The sequence below is a fragment of the Amblyomma americanum genome, chromosome 5 (assembly GCF_052857255.1).
Source record: "Amblyomma americanum isolate KBUSLIRL-KWMA chromosome 5, ASM5285725v1, whole genome shotgun sequence".
Classification (NCBI taxonomy): Eukaryota; Metazoa; Arthropoda; class Arachnida; order Ixodida; family Ixodidae; genus Amblyomma; species Amblyomma americanum.
In genome coordinates, this window is record NC_135501.1 from 26,110,424 (window position 1) to 26,132,339 (window position 21,916).

Here is a 21,916-nt window from a genome sequence, read left to right on the forward strand (position 1 = left end):
GCCACAAGATTCTTGGCAGGGCTTGACCCGTGAAGTACTGCTTTACGCACTAAAAAAAAAACGAAATCCATGTCAGTCATTTCCTCAGATGAGCACCAGGAAGTAGAACTCATTTTAAAAAGGACTGTGAACTGCGTTTGGTGGTTAGTCGCAGTTATGTTGCTGAAGGTGCTGCCGCTTCTGCGTCAATGGACCTACCCGGCTGGTAGCCACGCAGTAACCGCGCAGCAAGCGTTACATGCGGTCACACTGCCGCTGAGGCTGCCTGGTGCCCTGCGTGGCGTCGCTCGTGTGCGAAGCACACATCCGTGATCGAAATAATAAAAAAACCATGTGTGTGCCCATACCTAAACGCTCTGCGTAGAGCATAGCTGGCGCAGGCCACGACGCACAGCTTTGTGAAGGACCGTGGGTTGAAGCATATCTTGGTAGAAGAGTATAATGCAGTTGCACAACACTGTGACCGGAAAAAGAAATCTGGCACTGCACTAATTGCCGATCTGTTAGCAAGCATGAGAGGAATAAGGTTTTCCTCGGTGCCCAAAATTATGTTAAAGCATATGTGCGTGGCGCATGTAAGGAAGGAATTACGATGCTGGACGCCTGTTTGGCATGTCTGCTGTTCGCTTTCTGGCTGGAAAACGTGAGCGGCGGCGAGGACAAGCACGACGCGCGGATCGTTGCGGCAAGTATGGAAGGAAAGCAAGGCAGGAATAGAAGAAGTGCGCGCTAGTCGTACGCGCCTCCATGATGGTTGTCTAACGGCATATTCCGATCGGAGATCGAGAGCAGGGCCCTGCATGAGCGCAGGGGCAGAAAAAATTGGAGGGGCACTTCAGCGCCGCTTGAAAGTTATGACGCGATTGAGTTAACGGGTTAATGCCCATATATACGGTATTGACCACTATCGAGTTTTACCTTCATAGATCTCTGGGAGTCCTCATACCAGGCCTGGCGTAGTGGCGCTGCGGCCAAGCAAAGCTCCACTGCATTGCAATTGTAGGTGCTGCCAGAGCTGAAGCTTGCCAAGGCCAGGTCGTTATTTCCGAGAAACCTCTTGAAACCAATCGTTAATTTAAGTGTCACCTGCCACGGTGGACAGTTTGTGCGCAATCCGATGGGCAAATGTGATGACGCCAAAAGGCCCCGAGACGTAGGTTGACTACCTGGGCTCCGAGAACTTTTCGTTCACAATGCAGACGACGCCACTGCTTTTGTGCAGAACGGGAGCTTTAGAGTTGTCGCGTTAAAATCCACCTCGGCTATACCAACAACTCAGCATTGTCAGTGTGTCCGAACAACCCACCGACATCACGTCCATCACGTGCCTATTTTCATATTCAGATGCTGTAACCGCTTACGTCCCAAGGCAATTACTTGCATTTATTATTGATTTTATTATTTATTGACTAAACCGAATATCGCGCTTTTGCAACACGCATAATTTTGTACCCTCACAGCATGGCTTTATAAAAGACAGGTCTACAAATCTACAGTTGTTGGACCATAACAAATATATTCTACAATAGTTGGAAGAAAAACAGTTTGCTATAGGTATTTTGTTGATTTCAGTCAAGCTTTCGATTATATTAGTCGTACCATCCTATTTGAAGAACTCAATCGTGCTGGTATGCATGAACTCCTTTGGTCATGTTGAAGAGCTACCTATCAAATAGATGCCAATATGTTCGGATGAATTGATTCGCTTCTCGCTAAAAATAAATTGTCTATGGGGTTCCACAGGGCAGCACATTAGGTCGAGGATAATTTAATCTTTATACCAATGATATCGTGCTCATTTGTTAAGATATTAAGCTCATTACATACGTCAATCACAGGAGTTTCATGGTACCATCGCGTTATGAAGTGGCAGGAATCACTGAAGCGACAAGCTTTTTGCGTAAATTGGACGCGCAGGCTTGTAGCAATCAATTCAAAACTAAGGCGAGCAAAACAAAGTTAGTCCTTTTTCGACCCAAAAGGTAAACAAATTACCTTAGGAGAGAACATAACATTAAGATCTGCAACGAATGATGCCATAGACTGTGTTAAGTTTCAAAGGGTACATCTTGTTTCAACGTTGCAATGCGTTGGTCACATAAACAGTCTAATAAGTAGTTTACGTTGCATTGCGGTAATTCTAAATCACAAGGGCAATGTACTGGCGAACAGAGTTATACTGATGGTGTACATTGCTCTCTTTTCCTCCTAGCTCAACTATTACCAATTAGTTTTGGGAACCACAAAAAAAACCAACTGAACCTCCAAATGATAAAGAATAATATGTTATGAATCCAAAATGTAGAATACATAGCGCCTACTTCGCATATTTTCGCTCACTTAATAGGCTCAGAGTAAACAAAATATGTGAGTATAAACTATGGCGGCAGTATTGTTTAAGTATCCATTCACAGAGTTTCACTTCCACTGAAATGGCAGAACAATGCACTCACAATATTATCTACAGCACCCGGACTCCAGAACGGTTTATAGTGTCCCATTGGCGCACTCTACGGGCAGCAAATGTTTGGAATAATTCTTCCGCGATTAATGAATGCAAAAGAAGGAAGGTATTATATATTCAGTAGACTTCTCTCATCTCTGTAGAAATATTTTTCCGTTTGTTCTTCCTTCTGTCGGAATGCCTAAATATTTTCTTTATGCTCCGTTCTTACTCGAAATTTTGCGTGTTATATTTTTATTTTTGTAGATTTTCAAATATTGATTAATATACTGTCACGAGCTACCTAAAGACGCTGGAGGAACTACGAAGAAGTGGGGACGCTTCTTCAACATCTTCGCACTGACGCACAAAACTATCTTCATCCCGAATATGTAAATAGCCCTTGTAAATAGAACCTGTAACAGTGTGGTGGAGGTGCGAGGTACACATATTTATTTGTGACAGTGTTAAGGCGGCGCTAGTCGTCACAGAATCGCCATGTATCATAGTTCTGACTGAAGAGAATCACTGGAGGGCAATGTTTTACTGATCTCGGTATCTTTGCTCAGTGCCTTATCTGATGACCATAATATTGTAGCGAAGAGAATGTTGAAGCGCGATTGCCGCGTGCCCGCGACGACGCTGCTGCTGGCAGACCTGCCGGTTCCTGTGTTCTTGTGCTCCTACTATCACCACCTAAGGCCGTCGCCGGCCTCTACGTCAAGCAAGCCGTGACATTTGGTGGAGGTGCTGGGTGACGCATCTCATGCAACGCACCCCGCCTCGCCATTCGAGCCCGGTTACTAAGTCCTGGCCGTCGGGTTGTCCTGGAGCCCTCGGGAGAAACAGAGGCTCGCGCTAGCCGACGTCAGCAAGGCCATGCGCCAGAATTCGGACTCTTGCCCCAGGGATTGAGGACATCTAGGACCATCGCCACCATGCCGTCTCAGTCACAACAAGCCGACCCCGCGATTGCGCCGAGAATCGTCTTCGTATGCAAACTTCTCACGCTCTTCGTGGGAGCCTGGATACGAGCGTGGAGCAGATCTTCAGCATGCTGTCCCGCTTCTGGTTTCGAAAGGGTGGGCGACCAATGTTGCAGCTCTTGCTACTTCTCCCTCGATGCATAGCGAAGCCTCGTGGTTCTCGAATACTGGTTCGAGAACCACGAGGCTTCGCTAACATCGTGGGAGACGTGCAAGAGCGAACTGGTACGCACATTCGAAAACCAGAAGCGGCGACAGCATGCTGAAGATCTGCTCCACGCTCGTATCCAGGCTCCCACCGAGAGCGTGAGAAGTTTCATCGAAGACGTACTTCGTCTGAGTGGCCGCACTGACCCTCGGGCTACTGAAGAGAAGAAGGCGCGGGCATTGATGAGGGGTGTCCGGAACGACATCATTCGAGGCCTTATCCGCAACCCTCCTACCATCATCATCATCATCATCATCATCAGCCTTACTACACCCACTGCAGGGCAAAGGCCTCTCCCATGTCTCTCCAATTAACCCTATCCTTTGCCAGCTGCATCCATCCTTTGCCTGCAAACTTCTTAATCTCATCCGCCCATCTAACCTTCTGCCGCCCCCTGCTACGCTTACTTTCTCTTGGAACCCACTCCGTTACCCTTAAAGACCAGCGGTAATCTTGCCTTCGCATTACATGCCCTGCCCAAGCCCATTTCTTTCTCTTGATTTCGACTAGGATGTCATTAACCCGTGTTTGTTCCCTCACCCACTCGGCCCACTTCCGATCTCTTAACGTTACACCTATCATTTTTCTTTCCATGGCTCGCTGCGTTGTCCTTAACTTAAGCTGAACTCTTTTCGTTAGCCTCCACGTTTCTGCCCCGTAGGTGAGTACCGGTAAGATTATGCTGTTGTACACTTTCCTCTTGAGGGAAATTGGTAAACTGCCACTCATGATCTGCGAGAATTTGCCATATGCGCTCCACCCCATTCTTATCCTTCTAGTTATCTCCCTCTCATGATCCGGATCAGCTGTCACTACCTGCCCTAAGTAGACGTATTCCGGCACAATTTCTAGGCTCTCGCTGCCAATTGTGAACTGTTGTTCCCTTGCTGGGCTGTTGAACATTACCTTGGATTTCTGCATGTTAATTTTTAGACCCATCGATCTACTCTGCCTGTCTAACTCGTTGATCATGACTTGCAGTTCACCTCCTGAGTGACTCAGCAAGGCAATGTCATCAGCAAATCTGAGATTATTTAGGTATTCTCTATTTATTCTTATTCCCAACTGTTCCCAATTCAGGCCTCGAAATACCTCCTGCAAACATGCGGTGAACAGCATTGGCGAGATCGTGTCTCCTTGCCTGACGCCCTTCCTTATTGGAATTTTATTGCTGACTTTATGGAGGACTATAGTAGCTGTGCAGTTGCTATATATATCTTCCAGTATTTTGACATAAGGCTCTTCTACCCCCTGATTACGCAATGCCTGTATGACTGCTGAGGTTTCCACTGAGTCGAATGCTTTCTCGTAATCAATGAAAGCTATATATAGAGGTTGGTTATATTCTGCGCATTTCTCTGTCACCTGATTGATAGTGTGAATATGATCTATTGTGGAATATCCTTTACGAAAGCCTGCCTGATCATTTGGTTGATTAAAGGCTAACGTTGCCCTGACTCTATTAGCGATTACCTTAGTAAATACTTTGTAGGTAACGGATAGTAAGCTGATCGGCCTGTAATTTTTCAAGTCCTTGGCGTCTCCCTTCTTATGAATTAAGATAACGTTTGCATTCTTCCAAGCTTCTGGTACAGTCGAGGTCATAAGGCATTGCGTATACAGGGTGGCTAGTTTTTCTAGCACGATGTCCCCTCCATCCTTCAACAGATCTGCTGTTACCTGATCCTCCCCAGCTGCTTTTCCCCTTTTCATTGCTTCTAAGGCTTTCTTTACTTCATCTTTCGTTACTGGCGGGATGACGCATTGCTGTGCACTGCTGTCTTTCTCATTAGCGCTCTGATTACATTGGCTACGGTACAGGTCTGTGTAGAACTCTTCGGCTACGTTAACTATCTTATCCATATTGCTAATGACATTGCCCTGCTTGTCTGTTAATGCATACATCTGGTTTTTACCTATGCCTAGTTTCCTCTTCACTCTTTTTAGGCTACCTCCGTTCTTTATAGCATGCTCGATTCTCTCCATATTAAACTTCCTTATGTCGGCTACCTTGCGCTTATTTATTAACTTTGATAGCTCCGTTAGTTCTATTCTATCGGTAGTGTTAGATGCCTTCATGTTTTGGCGCTTCTTAATCAGATCTTTCGTCACCTGAGATGGCTTCCCGGTATCTTTTCGAACTGTCCTACCGCCTACTTCTACTGCGCACTCCGTAATTATTGATGTCAGGTTATCGTGCATTGAATGAACATCAAGATCATCTTCCTCAGTTAAAGCCGAGTATCTGTTTTGCAGCGCTATCCTAAACTCTTGTGCTTTCCCTCTTACGGCTAACTCGTTAATGGTCTTCTTCGCTAGCTTCTTCCATTCCCTCTTCAAGTCTAAGCTAATTCTAGACCTTACCATTCTATGGTCGCTGCAACGCACCCTTCCGAGGACGGCCACACCCTGAATGATGCCAGGCTTAGCGCATAGTATGAAGTCGATTTCATTTTTAATCTCACCATTGGGGCTCTTCCAGGTCCACTTCCTGTTTTCTCGTTTGCGGAAGAAGGTATTCATGATCCGTAAATTATTTCTATCCGCGAATTCGACTAATAACTCTCCCCTGCTATTTCTAGAGCCTATCCCATAGTCACCTACCGCGTGGTCGTCAGCGTGCTTCTTGCCCACATTCGCATTGAAGTCGCCCATCAGTACAGTGTACTGCGATTTTACTCTATTCATTGCTGATTCTACGTCCTCATAGAAGCTTTCAACGGTCTGGTCATCATGGCTGGATGTGGGTGCGTAGGCCTGCACTACTTTCAGCTTGTACCTCCTATTCAGCCTAATTACTATAGCTGCTACCCTCTCGTTAATACTGTAGAACTCCTCTACGTTGCCAGCTATATCCTTATTAATGAGGAAACCCACACCTTGTTCTCGTCTATCCTCTAACCCGCGATAGCACAGTATGTGTCCGTCCTTTAGTACTGTATACGCCTCACCTGTCCTCCTAACTTCGCTAAGCCCTATCACATCCCATTTAATTCCCGCTAGTTCCTCGAACAGCACTGCTAGGCTAGCCTCACTAGCTAAAGTTCTAGCGTTAAACGTTGCCAGGTTCAGATTCCAATGGCGGCCTGTCCTACCACAGTGGCCGAATTCGTCGCTGAAGCTACCAACATCGAGCACGCATTGCCGACAAGTACCAGTCACTTCCAGCGACTGAGCGCCCTCCCTGTCGTCTCAAGTCTTGCTTCTTCTGGCCTGAGCGGTGTTGGCCTCGCCGGTGTTCGCGAAATTATCCGCGACGTCGTCCGAGAGGAGCTGAAAAGGCTGTTCCCGGCCCCTGAACAATCTGCATCGGTCTCCATCGCGGCGGCTGTTCGGGATGAACTGCGACACGCGCTGGTGTCCGAAGACGTACCCATTGTAGCTGCAGCCGACCAACCATCTCTGAGCTACGCCGCCGCCGTCCGTCGTCCACCTCCCGTACATCGTCAGTGCCAGACTGATGCCGATTCCGGCTCTCGACGCCACGAGTTCCTGCCCCCGCCTGATGCACGCCTGGAACCGCTGGGCCGCAGCAAAATCGACATCTGGGGGACTTCAGACCGGAGACCACTGTGTTTCTACTGCGGTGATCCTGACCACATGTGCCGCTGCTCTCCGTACCGCGAACTCGGCCTTCGAGGTTTCAACCGGGCAGATCCGCGCCCCTGCCATGGTGGACAGCCCCGTGAGATACAGGACTACCTTCGATGCTCTCCATCGCCAGTATTAGCTCCATCTGGAACCTCCCGGTCGCCTCCGCCTCGCCGATCAATACCCCTTTCTCGAGGATCTCGCCGTGAGAGCCTTTTGCCTCTTCGGGAAAACTAAGTACGGCGACGCCTGGAGGTGACGTTGCCGGTGTTGCCCGCAGTAAAGAACCTCCGCCTACGATGGAATGTCCCCACTCGACTGATGGCACCCTTGTAAACGAAGACTGCACTGTGGCCTCTAGCAATGTACACGTTTTGATCGACGGTCGTGACGTAACGGCGCTTGTCGGCACCGGTGCCGATTGCTCGGTCTTCAGCGGAAACTTCTCCCCGCGTCTTCGCAAGGTTACCACCCAGTGGGACGGCCCACCCATACGTACCGCGGGAGGTCACCTCGTAAACCCTGTTGGTAAGTGCACTGCCCGCGTTGAAATTCATGTGAGACGTGCCCAGCCACATTCGTGATCTTGGAGAATTGCTCCAAAGATGCTATTCTTGGCATGGACTGTCTCCGTGAGTATGGCGCTGTAATCGACGTAGGGAGGATCAAGTTGACCCTCCGCGCACGTTCTTCATCGCCAATACCTCCTCGGGCCCCTCGCGCTGAGATGAATGTTGGTGCCGACCATGTTCATTTGCCGCCGTTGTCAACAGTTTTTCTTCCGCTCCGAGCCGATACAACCACATGTGGCGAAGGCGTTCTCGAAGGAAGTGGCCAGATGCTAGTTACGCGGGGCATTGGTGTAGCGCTGACGATCGCCAATGTTGAACGTGGGCGTGCCAACATTTTAGTGACCAACTTCAGGAACGAGCCGCAGCACCTGACGAAAGGGGTAGTTATAGCCCAACCGGCATAACTTAGCGACATTCGCGAAGCTGCTGCGCTGCCTGAGGAGGAGGCCTCGCCCGGGTCATGTGACCTTACAACGTTGCCTCAGGACATCGTTCCCAAGCTTGAGCCTGCCCACACACGAGAACTGCTCTCTCTTTTGCATCGGTATCACAACTCTTTCGCGACCACATCCCGAGTTCTCCAGCCGCCCGTAGCCGAGCATACATTTATTGTCGATACCGCGACGCCCCTGATTCGCCAACCACCGTACCGTGTTTCCTTGAAGGAGAGAGAAGCCAGACAAGAGCAAGTGCGCGAAATGATTAACGACGACGTCATCCAGCCATCCAGCAGTCCGTGGGCCACCCCCGTGTACTGGTCAAGAAAAAAGACGGGGCCCTTCGATTTTGCGTCGTATACAGGCGACTCAATAAGGTGACCAAGAAGGACGTGTATGCGCTAACTCGCATCGATGACACTCTCGACCGTCTCCGTCATGTCCGCTATTTTTCGTCCATTGACTTGAAGAGTGGATACTGGCAGATTTAAGTAGATGAGCGCGAACGCAAGACCGCATTTATAACACCGGATGGACTCTACGAGTTTGTCACATATATTAATGAGCCTAAATTAAATTTTAAAGGAAAAAGGTGTGAAGAAGACGACGCGAATTAACCGAAGAATAAAGAAGAGGAAGAAGAAGCATTCGGTGAGGTGGAGGGAGATGATTGGTGGAAAAGCATTCGGTGAGGTGGAGAGAGATGATTGGTGGAGAAGAGAAGACGATGACAAGGCACAGGTGGACTAACACCGAGGCTATAAAAGGGCGAGTGAGAGCGAGGACCTGGGGGGGGAACAGCAGAGAAGCGGAGGCTCCGGCAAGTCAGGGACACATCGGCTGGAAGAGAGTGATGCCGGCTACTCCTCCGGTGAGCTCGCGTTCTACGACGTCGCATCGTGGACTTCTTGCCGTGCCTGAGCCCGTTCCGGGGAATCAACAGAGAACGTTACCACCTGCTACGGCCAGGGGTGCCTCCAGCGCTGCTGCCATCCATCCGGGTGGTGCCCCCAACGCCAACAACACCGGCATCACCTCCACGGGCGCTTGGACCAGGAGCTTGTACGACACAGCCAGCGACGCCGCCAGCGACGCCAGCCCAAGCACGCCGAACGCCGCCTCGACGCCGGCTACGGGATCCATGCAACGCCGCAGCCGCACCGAACCAACCGTGAGCACGAACACCGACCGCGAATAGTAGAACGCTAGTAGTAGACGTTGGTAGTAGTGTGCTCGAGTCGTCTGTATTTATAGCCTTTGTGTGTTGTGTTAGTTTTGTTAGTTTTGTGTTCTAGTGTGTGTGTGTCACGTAGGGTGTATTAAATGTGCGTTTGTGTGGGTACACCCGTCGCTTAGTCCATTCTTTCAGTCCCAGTGTTCTCCGGAGAGATCCGTGACAAAGATAAGTGGTGAGCCTGCCAGGATTGATTTCCTTTTTTCTTTTTTGCTTTGTCTCGGATTTTTCCGATCGCTCGACGGCAGAAAGTAGGGATTTGGCAAAAACGTTAGAGCTGGCGCTCAAGCTGTGGTTAAGCAAACAAGAGGCGTTGCGTCTATATGACGAGGAGGGAAAGAGGCAGAAAGAGGAGGCAGATAGGCAGAGAGAGGAAAAGGCGGAAGCACGTGCAGACGCTCGTGATGCAGAAGAACGCGAGGCGAAAAGTGCTCGCGAGGCGGAACAGCGAGAAAAAAAGAGAGCTCGCGAGGCAGAGAGAAGAGCTCGCGAGGCAGAAGAACAGGAGAAAAGAAGGATAGAACGGGAGAAGGAGTTTATTTCGTGGAAACAGGCGCATGTCGCGGGAGGATATGAGGAGATCTCGGACAATGATCAGCGTTCCTTAGCGGGTGCAGGATCTCCTATACCAGCCAGAGTTTGCCCAAGGAAGCTGATGGCTCCTTTTGATGACAAGAGAGATTATTTGGATGCATATCTGCAACGATTCGAGCGGATAGCTTTGGGGCAAGGCTGGGAGCGCTGTGAATGGGCCACGGCATTGAGCATGTGTTTAGTCGGAGAGGAGCTGAATGTTTTTGGAAGGATGCCTGCTTCTGATTTCATGGACTACGAGAAATTCAAAAAGGCACTGCTCCAAGGATTCAGGCTTACCGCAGAGGGTTTTCGTGATTGATTTCGCACCGCGATACCTGAGGATTCGGGAACCGCGAAGCAGTTTTCCTGCAGGCTGACCAACTATTTTGACAGGTGGCTTGATATGTCACACACAGAAAAGAGTTTTGAAGGGGTGCGTGACAAGCTGGTCACATGGCAATTTTTAGCGTGCTGCAGCTCAAAGCAAACGCTATTCCTGAAAGAAAGAAAGTTGTGTTCATTGGAAGAGTTCGCAGACACTGCAGACCAATTCCTCGAGGCTCAAATGCTAAGAAATTTGAGTAAGGCAAAGAAGGAAACCCAAAAGACCCTAGAGACAGATGCGGCAAAACCAAGAGCATATGGCAGTGCATCTAAGGCGCCAGTAAGGTGTTTTCTGTGCGGCAAGGTGGGACACCGTGCAGCTGACTGTCGGACTAGTAGCGATGCCCAGAAAACACAGGTTGTGTGTCAAGGTTGTAAGAGGAGGGGTTATACTCTGGATGAGTGCCGATACAGAACTCAGGACCGAGCTGCATGCGTTGTCGACTCTAGGGTAGAACTTGTCACGTCGCCCAAAGTTCCACAGTTGAAAGGAGAGCAAACGCCGCTGGAAAATGAGGCAGTGAGTGGAACACCCAAGTCGAAAGCAGCAATGCCAGTGGTGGTTGGGCAAATAGGGGACCGTCCTATATTGGTGCTTAGAGACAGCGGAGCTAACACAGTCTTGGTTCGTATAAGCCTGGTGAAGGACGAAGATCTTACAGGGGAAGCGTCTGCCGTCACTCTTGTAGATAGCCCAGTGAGGTACCTTCCTGAAGCAAGGATTCTAGTGTCCACGCCATATTATACTGAACAGGTTGCGGCAAAATGCGTAGACCAACCCATTTACGATCTCATCTTGGGAAACATTACGGGTGCAAGAAGTGTCGAAGACCCCGATCCCGAGTGGAGGATGCTCGACGTTGAAGAACATCCAAAGGAGGAAAGGCCCGCAACAGCTCAGACGGGTGCAGTCAGTTTCTCGTCGGCAGTGGAGACAAGAGCTCAAGCGACAGCCCAAGCAACGCAGCGTCCGCTCTCTACTCCTGTTGCAATGTGATTGAGCGTAAAACCGGCCGAAATTGCAATTAGGCAAAAAGAAGACCCGAGCCTGAAGACCTGCTTCGAAAGAGTCGGGGAAAAAGTGAAAAGAAAGAAGAGTCGCACGTCATTCGAGTATCAATTGGTAAATGGTCTTCTGCACAGGGAATGCATATTTAGTTCAGGAAGGCGGGGGTCCAACAGCTGGTGTTACCAAGAGATATGCGAGAGACCGTGCTACGCTCAGGAAATGACGCCATTATGGCCGGTCACCAAGGTGTTCAAAAAACGGTGTCTAGAATCACCGAGGAGTTCTTTTGGCCGGGTGTTCAGAGTGACGTTAAGCGCTTTGTTCGCTCATGTGATGTTTGCCGGCGCACAGTTCCGAAGGGAAGAGTTGGTCCTGTACCTCTGGGCAAGATGCCAGCCATCGACCTACCTTTTCAAAGAGTGGCTATTGACACTGTGGGGGTGGGATAAGGTACTAATAAACCCCAATTTCAATGAAGACAGAAGATAACGTCGGAGAGGACTTCATTAGTAGAGCCAGCTGAAGAGCTCTAGGTATCTCTGGAATGTAACTTTTTGGTGTTGTAGGTGATTTGTTGTTGTTGTGGCTGTGTTAATGTATCTCTGTGATTTATCTTGTTGTTGTTGCTGTTGATGGTGTTATGTGATTATACAAGAGAGTGTGTTGTGGACACGAACATGTTTATTATGGACTCTGTATGGACAACGGCAGTGGTGTGTTAGTGTTCTGAAAACGCCGTTTGGTGTGCAATTTTAGTGGTGTGCTCATGGCGTGTGCTGGACCTCTGCGGTGTGTTGTGCGCTGAGTCCAGAATCGCCACAGAAGATAGTCGGTTGGCTGGGTGGCTTGAAGATAAGTATGACGGGAGCAGTTTTTCATGGAAAAACTCTTGAGAGAGGGGGCCCTTGTCACATATATTAAGGAGCCTAAATTAAATTTTAGAGGAAAAAGGTGTGAAGAAGACGACGCGAATTAACCGAAGAATAAAGAAGAGGAAGAAGAAGCATTCGGTGAGATGGAAGGAGATGATTGCTGGAAAAGCATTCGGTGAGGTGGAGAGAGATGATTGGTAGAGAAGAGAAGAAGGCGATGACAAGGCATACGTGGACTAGCAGCGAGGCTATAAAAGGGCGAGTGAGAGCGAGGCCCGGGGGGAAACAGCAGAGAAACGGAGGCTCCGGCAGGTCAGGGACACATCGGCTGGAAGAGAGCGACGCCGGCTACTGCTCCGGTGAGCTCGCGTTCTACGACATCGCATCGTGGACTTCCTGCCGTGCCTGAGCCCGTTCCGGGGAATCAACAGAGCACGCTACCACCTGCTACGGCCAGGGGTGTCTGCAGCGCTGTTGCCACCTATCCGGGTGGTGCCCCCAACGCCAACAACACCCGCATCACCTCCACGGGCGCTTGGACCGGGAGCTTGTACGACACAGCCAGCGACGCCGCCAGCGACGCCAGCCCAAGCACGTCGAACGCCGCCAGCAACGCCAGCCCAAGCACGCCGAACGCCGCCTCGACGCCGGCTACGGGATCCATACAACGCCGCAGCGGCACCGAACCAACCGTGAGCACGAACGCCGACCACGAATAGTAGAACGCTAGTAGTAGACGCTGGTAGTAGTTTGCTCGGGTCGTCTGTATTTATAGCCTCTGTGTGTTGTGTTAGTTTTGTTAGTTTTGTGTTCTAGTGTGTGTGTCACGTAGGGTGTATTAAATGTGCGTTTGTGTAGGTACACCCGTCTCCTAGTTCATTCTTTCAGTCCGAGTGTTCTCCGTAGAGATCCGTGAGAGTTTTAGGTCATGCCGTTTGGCCTGTGTACAGCGCCCGCGACATTTCAACGAGTCATGGATACTGTGCTCGCCGGACTGAAGTGGCAGACGTGTCTCGTGTATCTGGATTACGTTGCCATCTTCTCGAGCACTTTCGCTGACCATCTTGTGCGCCTTGAAGCGGTTCTTCAAGCTCTTCTGACCACCATACTAACGCTCAAGCCTTCGGAGTGCCGCTTCGCATACAGTGAGCTGAAGTTCCTAGGCCATGTCGTCCGCCAATTTGGTGGGAAGCCAGATCTATAGAAAACGGCTGCCATAGAGTCCGTCCCTCCACCATCCGGCAAGAAGACTGTCCGCAGCTTTTTCGGCCTCTGGGCATACTTCAGACGTTTCGTTCGCAACTTCGCCCAGATCGCAGCGCCACTTTACCGCCTTACGAAGGATAGCGTCGCCTTTGAGTGCACCGAGGAGCAGCAATCAGAATTCCGCCAATTAAAGCACGGCTTTGCAACGCCTCCCGTACTAGGCCATTTCGATCAAGACGGCGACACTGAACTCCACACGGACGCCAGTAACCAAGGACTAGGGGCAGTGCTTGTGCAATTCCAGGATGGCGCCGAGCGGGTTATTGCCTACGCCAGCCGAGCTCTTTCGAAAGCGGTGGGCAATTACTCGACAACTGAAAAAGAGTGTCTCGCTGTCATCTGAGCGATCACCAAATTCCGGCCCTATCGGTACAGTCGCCCTTTTCGCGTCGTTACCGACCACCATTCGCTGTGCTGGCTCGCCAATCTCAAGGATCCCGCAGGCCGCCTTGCTCGGTGGAGCCTGCAGCTACAGGAGTACGACGTCACCATCACCTACAAATCCGGCCGCTAACATAATGATGTTGACTGGCTGGGCAACATTATTTTTTTGTTTTTCTTTGCCTCACTAATATATATTTGTCCCGAGCGCACGTGAATCCGGCGCCAGGGGGCGTAAAAGACGACGAGGACGGCTTCCTTGGGGCATTGGACACGGCAGGTATGGCTACTCGGTGACGCAATTATCCTCAGATTCGTCAGCTTATGGCACACCTAGAAGGCCACGAAGACGTGGTGCCCCGCGTTTTCCTGCGTATTCTGCGCACGTTCCGAATTCTGCACGGCGTATTGTACAAGTAGAACATCGACAGCAGCCCGAAGTCAAGGCTCCTTGTTGTGCCAGACTACTTGCGAACCGAGGTGGCCGAAGCTTGTCACGATGATCCTACAGCTGGTCACGTTGGCTACAGCCAAACACTTGCACGTATTCGAGAAAAGTATTATTGGTCGCAACTTCCTAAGTACGTCCGTCACTACGTAAAACCTTATCGAGAGTGTCAAAGGTGGAAGAGACCTTCTACACAACCAGCCGGACTTCACCAGCCGCTCGACCCACCGCATGCTCCGTTCCACACAATCGGAATGGATTTTCTCGGCCCATTTCCAACGTCGAAGTCGGGTAAAAGGTACATTATAATAGCCACCGACTACCTAACCAGATACGCCGAGTACCGAGCACTTCCGTCAGTGACGGCTGCTGAGGCAGCTCAGTTTTTTTTTGAGTGTATTGTGGTCCGTCATGGTGCCCCTGCCGTTTTAATCACTGACCGGTGTGCCGCGTTTCTGGCCACCGCCGAACTACGCCGTACCACCCGCGAACCAATTGCTGACGGAGAGGCTGAACAAGACGATGGCTGATATGGTCATCATGTATGTGGACGTCGCCCATCGCAGTTGGGATGAGGTACTGCCCTACGTTACATTCGCGTATAATACCGCGTATAATACCGCTCTCCAGGAGACAACAGGTATTCCCCCTTTCCATCCGGTTCATGGCAGACAGGTCACCACGATGCTTGACGCTATGTTGCCACACGAGCCGTCTGCCGATGTAGTCGATGATGCCCGTCTAGTCTGCGAGCGCGCGGAGGAAGCTCGGCAAATCGCTCGACTCCGCCTCCAGCACCGACAGCATACTGACGCTCGTCGGTACAATCTCCGTCGACGTGATGCCCATTTTTACCCTGGGGACAAGGTCTGGGCGTGGACGCCGGTACGCCGTCGAGGTGTCTCCGAGAAGCTCATGAAGCGCTACTTTAGCCCGTATACGGTTGTTCGCCGCATCGGTGACCTGAACTACGAGGTGCTGCCCGAAGGAATGCGACCGTCATCTCGTTGTTGCCCCCGCCCTGAAATTGTGCACGTTGTCCGGCTTAGGCTGTATTACGCGCGATAATCGCCTGCATTTCCCACTGCCTTCTACATCAGCCAGCAAGATTTCTGGGCCCCTGCGCGGTTTTACGCCAAGTGTTTTTTTGCTCTCGGGTTAGCATCACGACGATGCTTCTATATAGGGGGAGGTAGTGTAGCGAAGAGAAAGTTGAAGCGCGATAGCCGCGTGCCGACGACGACGGTGCTGCTGGCGGACCTGCCTGTTCCTGTGTTCTTGTGCTCCTGCTATCACCACCTTTGCTCGCCGCCGGCCTCTACGTCAAGCGAGCCGTGACAATATTTTCATTTTTTCTTTCTTTTTAAAGACCTGTTTGCGTTAAACACTCGTTGGCTCGTCATTTAGGGAAAAACGTAATAATAATAATAATAATAATTGGTTTTTGGTGGAAAGGAAATGGCGCAGTATCTGTCTCATATATCGTTGGACACCTGAACCGCGCCGTAAGGGAAGGGCAAAAAGGGGGGAGTGAAAGAAGAAAGGAAGAAAGAGGTGCCGTAGTGGAGGGCTCCGGAATAATTTCGACCACCTGGGGATCTTTAACGTGCACTGACATCGCACAGCACACGGGCGCCTTAGCGTTTTTCCTCCATAAAAACGCAGCCGCCGCGGTCGGGTTCGAACCCGGGAACTCCGGCTCAGTAGTCGAGCGCCCTAACCACTGAGCCACCGCGGCGGTTATTCAGTTTGCAAAACTTGGTGCTGGGCTAGTTGGTTAAGCATTTCGTTTGAAACAGGTAAGCGCTAAAAAAGACAAACACGGCGAGAGAACGACGACACAAGGGATGAGCGCTACTAACAACTGGTTTTATTTTTCGCTTCAGGTTTAGGAAAAGTATTTAAAGCCTTGTCACACCATATCATGCACACAGCCAGGGGCGTCAACATTTTTTTCGTATCAAAAAAGTTTATATATCTTAACACAGCAAGAAAAGTTTATATATCTTAACATAGCAAGCCAGAAAGAGCCAGTAATCGACAGCGTGAATAACAGAAAAGGAAAAAAGGAAGAGCTTTTCCAGGAAACCAGTGCTAACGGTTGGGGAAGTCTCCATCCCTCAGAATTTTGAAGAAGTTCTTAGAAAAGGGCCAAAATATGCCCTTGAGGCTTATGTGCCGCTGCACGACCTGCTCGCCACTAATAGGAACATTGCCCAAAAAGTGAACCGTGAAGACAATGAGAGGTGTCTGCTTGAGGGTGTTGACTGCCTCGCGAGGTGTGCCTCAGGGTGTGCTAACCGTCGCTCGTGCCGTGTTTTAGATGAAATTGTTAAATATTTCAAAGATAAACAAATCGTCTTGCTACAAGCTGACAAAGATGGGGGATTCGTCGTCATGAAACAACAAGCCTACAAAGAAAAAGCACTGCAAGCTGTGGAAAAGAACTTTGCACGTGTGAGGAAAAGCGATGTACGCGTTAAAACTAAGTTCATGGATTTTTGCAAGGACCTCAATCTGTTTTCTTTAGCTAATGATATTAGTAAATGCAGAGGCAACTGCTTGAACGTCTTCTTCACGGCTAAGACTCACAAGCCTGAAATACCCTTCAGAACGATCATCAGCGAAAATGGCTCATGGCAGCAATGTGCTAGCCGGTACCTTTTAAAGAAGCTCTCGGTGATCAAGGTGGATGATCCCTTCGAGACAAAGAATTCCCAAAATGTGTCAGATTACATTGAGTACAATAGCCAGGTCGGTTACGCATTTTCTGTTGATGTCGAGGATTTGTTTTATTCAGTTCCTCAAGCCGAACTTTTAGTTGCTGTGAAAGAATCTGTGGAAGTTACTGGCGAAATTTCCTTTCAGTCTTCAGCTGGTATGTCCCTTGTCAATTTTTTAAAGCTTTTAGAATCTTATCTCAGCGTCACTTTTATCTCTTTTAACAAGCAACCTTTTCTTCAGCGTAATGGTGTTTGTATAGGTTCATGTGTGGCGCCAATTTTGTGTCACATTTTTTTAGCATGCATTGATCGCCTTTTGGATCAAGATTTTATTGGTGGCCCTGTTTTAAAGGTCTTCAGATATGTAGACGATTTTTTAATTCTTTTGAAAGCCACTAATGTCTCCACATTCGCAGACTCCATCCAACAGGTCCTAAGAACATTTGAGAAGCATGGTAAAGGCCTGGGTTTTACCCATGAAATTCCTGACAACAACGAATTACGTTTCTTGGATCTGAGGCTGAGGTTGTGCAAAGGATATACCTGCTGGGCCTATTTCCCGCGTGCTAACAAAGAGCTATTGCCCTACGACTCAAATCATTCTAAGACTGTGAAAAGAGCTATTGCTTCGCTTTGTCTGGAATCTGCGCTTCGCAGGTCGTGTCCACACCAAATGCATGCTAGCTTTAATAATCAGGTCAACCGCCTTTTCGCTGCAGCCTTCCCTTGATCGATCATAGTGGCCATTGCTGAAACCCTCCTAAAGAAGTCTGGTGCCCGACAAAAAATGGCTGTCGCGGAACGCGCGAAGACAATGCCTGAGGTGATACCTTATGTACATAAGGTGTCGCATAACCCCAAAAAAGTGGCCAGCAGGCACAACGTGCCACTTGTGTTCTCGGCGCCAAATAAGCTGGCGAAGCTGTGCCCGCGCATTTGCGGCGAACGTGAGCGTGGATGCAAAACTAAAGATGAAGTAGCCTATGTCGGATGTGCTCTAGGAGTGGTGTATATGATCCCACTTTCCTGCGGAAGGTGCTCTGTCGGGCAAACGGGGCGTTGCCTTAACGATCGTTTAAGGGAGCATGCAAAAAACTTGAGGGTAAAAGACAAGCTGGCGAACCTAGTTTCGCATGTTATGGAGTGCAAATGTGTGCCACGATTTAACGAGGCTAAGGTTCTAGGCAGAAGCGCAAGCAGAACATCCAGAGTCTTGCTGGAAGCTTTCCACATAAACAAAAAACGAGATCAGTGTGTGAGCGATGCCTCAATAACGTTGTTCTCTGCGGAGCGGGCATTTCATGAGACGCGTTTAAAAAGTAACTGATTATATTTTTATTAGTCCTGTTTGTTTCTTCCTTTTTTCCTTTTCTGTTATTCACGCTGTCGATTACTGGCTCTTTGTGGCTTGCTGTGTTAAGATATATATCTTAACTTTTTTTATATGAAAGAATGTTGACGCCCCTGGCTGTGTGCATGATATGATGTGACAAGGCTTTAAATACTTTCCCTGAAGCGAAAAATAAAACCAGTTGTTAGTAGCGCTCATCCCTTGTGTCGTCGTTCTCTCGCCGTGTTTGTCTTTTTTAGCGCTGACCTGTTTCAAACGTAACGCAAAACAGGCACACACTGCTCTAAGTGTCTCCATCTTTCTCAGTTCTTTTGTGCTATATTTTGGTTTAAAGAGTCCCTGAAAAATGTGTTTTAGGTTCCCTTTAATGCGCTTGCATTATGCAGAATATACGCCTCCGAGCGTTTATGCCACGTGCAAGACCTCAAAAACGAGGCGAGCATTTACAACATATTTTTAAAATTTCGCGCTTCTACGCCTCTGGGCGACTAGCGAAGCCAGTCTATAGCCGGGTTTACTATAGCAGGGGTTTTGGCCGAATCCGCGCGCAACGTGACGTCATGCAGCGCTCGTTACATCAGTAGCGGAGAGCTATCATCGGTTGCCGTGCCAACTGTTTCTGAAGTCACCATGGCCGCGGCCGGACGGTCCGCCCTCCGTAGAGCTCCCGTGCGCGCTGGCAGCGGGTGGAGAGGCCGAGCGAGTGGAGCCGGCGGGGGACCGGCGACATTTTAGTGTCCATTATTGGCCAGGACAGAGGCAAAGGCACGACAAGGCAGAAAATAGAATTTACCTAGAGACTCAGCTTACACAAAACGCATTAAAAAAAATTTGCTGAAGGATATTTTTCAAGCTTCCTGCTTTAACATCCTAGGTAAACCGCAACATTATTGAGAGCCCATTTCTGAGCCCTTTTAAGGGCCGAAGATTTCTCAAGCCACACATCCACACCTTTTTCCTCAGCCTATATCAACTTTTTCGTGGAAATTAAAATGTGTGTGTGCGTGCATGTGTGTGTGCGCGTGTGCGTGTGTGTGCGGGAGGGGGGGGGGGCAAATGCGATCGATGTCCGGGATAAAAATTTTGAGAGCGCGAAAGTGCGATTACAGCGTGTATCTATATTCTGAGCCGTGAAGTTTTGCCGAGAGACACTGCAACCTTACTTTTGCTTTTTTAATTTTGTGAATTCAAACACGAGGTGCAACCACATCACAGCTAAGTCTAAATACTATAGTTGCTCTAACTCGCAGCGCACAGACACAAGGACTAGCAGTGAGGTAGATGGATACAGTGTTGTCCTTAGTGCAGCGCGGAGTCTAGGATAACAGAGAGGTATACGAACAAAATGTTGTCCTTAACGTTTCTTTGCGCGCTGCAAAACCTGCGGAAATTTAATACCAACTAGCTCAACAAAACACCATTGCCAGACAAACAATAAATAAAGAATGTAAATGCAGTGCTGGCTCCATGGTTGCATAGAACCTTTTTCCCGCGCTTCCTTTTTCCTATGGAGGGTAGCAAGAGAGGCATACTGCCCCTACCTTGAAACGTGAATTAAGGTTTCGCTCTACAAATTAGATTCATTACTTGAAATGGCCGCCCTCCTCCGAGTCGATAAACTGTGTGTGGTGCACCCAGAAAATCAGAAGCAATAACCCAAATATTACTCTTTGCGCCTGGTGAACAATACCAATTTTAGACTAGCTGTCTAGATGTGAAGTCAGTGGTCTGGTGGCTTGCGAGGGAGCTTATAGCGACTGCTTCTTCCTCTGTGGATCAATGAAAAAGTTGCTAGTTTCTGCACCTACACTAAACTGAGCAATTTCTCTCGGCTGTATGGCAATTCATCCAAGTACTGCGAGCAGCCAAAAAAAAACAATAGTTTGCTTCCTGCTGCTGCTCTAATAGGTTATCATAACCGTGGGATCACGAGGACGCATACAGGTCGGAAAGTCAGCGGTGAAAGGTGAACGAGCTCTAGAGTGACCCAGCTGAACAGTTGTGCGGTGGACTCACGGGAAGAAGGAAGCGTATTCGGCGAGCATATCACCACCACCTGTTCACCAAACAGAAGACACACTCTCCGGACGTTAGCACACGCCCTAAAAACCTCGCGACACCAGTCTGAACAGAACCCTCAACAAAGGCCGCGGCTTATTTTTTTCTCTTAGCGTAGTTTCTAGTCTGCCTCCCTCAAGAAACAAGCCCTACTTAAAATCTCACAGCACACGCTTAAAGCTAAACAATCATATCTGTGCTCTTCAGTTCTCTGTTCTGGGCTCAGTGTTCTATACAAGACCGAATGGACTTTTTGTGGGTCCATAACAGCCCAGCAGCAGGGACAACCAGGCGCCTCACCAATGGAAGACCAGGAAGGAGCCTGCCAGATGTCGTTCAGTTGCCAGTAGAGGAAACCCATGTTGTGGCCCAGGCCGTGTGAGAGGTAGCTCCTCCAGCGCCGGAACGTCTCGGCGGCGTTGCGAACGCCCATCGCTTGGTGAATCTGCGCATGTCAAGTAGGAAAAAAGACGTATGCGTTGTTCGCTGCGAACATTGATCACGGCTTCAGTTACCTTGTATTAACCAGTGACCCTCACATAATTCAATGCCACCTACGCACAAATGACTGTGGACCACTGACTGTGGTGTCTTAGGTACCACGTAACAAAAACTGCAGCTGGGTACCTCGACGTAAAAAAATGGCAGTGTATCTTTGAATCTAGAGTACATCTAATCACAAAATCCGTGGAAGGAAAGGTGCGGCCCTTTTTAAGACATTAAGGGATACAGCGCGACATGAGACAAGGACGAAGAAAGACAAGACACCACAGCGCTGTGCGGTTACAGCGCTGTGGTGTCAGCGCTGTGGTGTCTTGTCTTTCTTCGTCCTTGTCACTGTTAGCGCTGTATCCCATAAAGAATTACCAACTAGCCCGATCTGCCACTCTTGCCTTTTTAAGACGTTTCTTAGGTGGTAATAGCAGTAGTAGAGCACTAAGCAGGATTTAATGCGCAGGAGTTCAAGTCTCGCTAAACAGTGAATCAGGCGTCGGCGTAGTAAGCGAAAAATCACGAGCACGACTCAAGAAGGTGGGCCACCTGGTCACATGGCATGGCGGCGTCGTCACAACTTGCCCACCGTAGCAGGTGACAGTTAAATTATTGGTCACTCGGGAAGAGCAGCATGCGTTGCACAATGCCCAGCACTGGGAGCAGCTGCCATCGCAAAAATGAGGCGCTTCGCTTAACAGCTGCTCCACTTGGCAAGGAGGGGTATGAGCCCACCCAAAATCTATGAATGCAAGGAATGACCTGCATACATGTGAGCCGCCGTCGGGGCTCAGTGGTTATGATGCTCGTCTGCTGACCAGAAAGATGCGGGTTTGATCCAGGCCGTAGAGGTCGAATTTCGATGCAGGCGAAATTCTTGAGGCA

General features: G+C 49.4%; 1 protein-coding gene across 3 annotated transcripts in view; it reads right to left on the bottom strand.

Annotated features, from left to right (window-relative positions):
* The window catches only part of LOC144132342 (beta-mannosidase-like), a 306,383-nt gene that overhangs the window by 41,334 nt on the left and 243,133 nt on the right, over window positions 1-21,916 (bottom strand). For all 3 annotated transcript variants that reach the window (XM_077664668.1, XM_077664669.1, XM_077664667.1), the window contains exon 15: window positions 20,840-20,984. In XM_077664668.1, coding sequence (XP_077520794.1) covers window positions 20,840-20,984 — 145 coding nt within the window. The remainder of the gene's footprint in view (window positions 1-20,839; window positions 20,985-21,916) is intronic.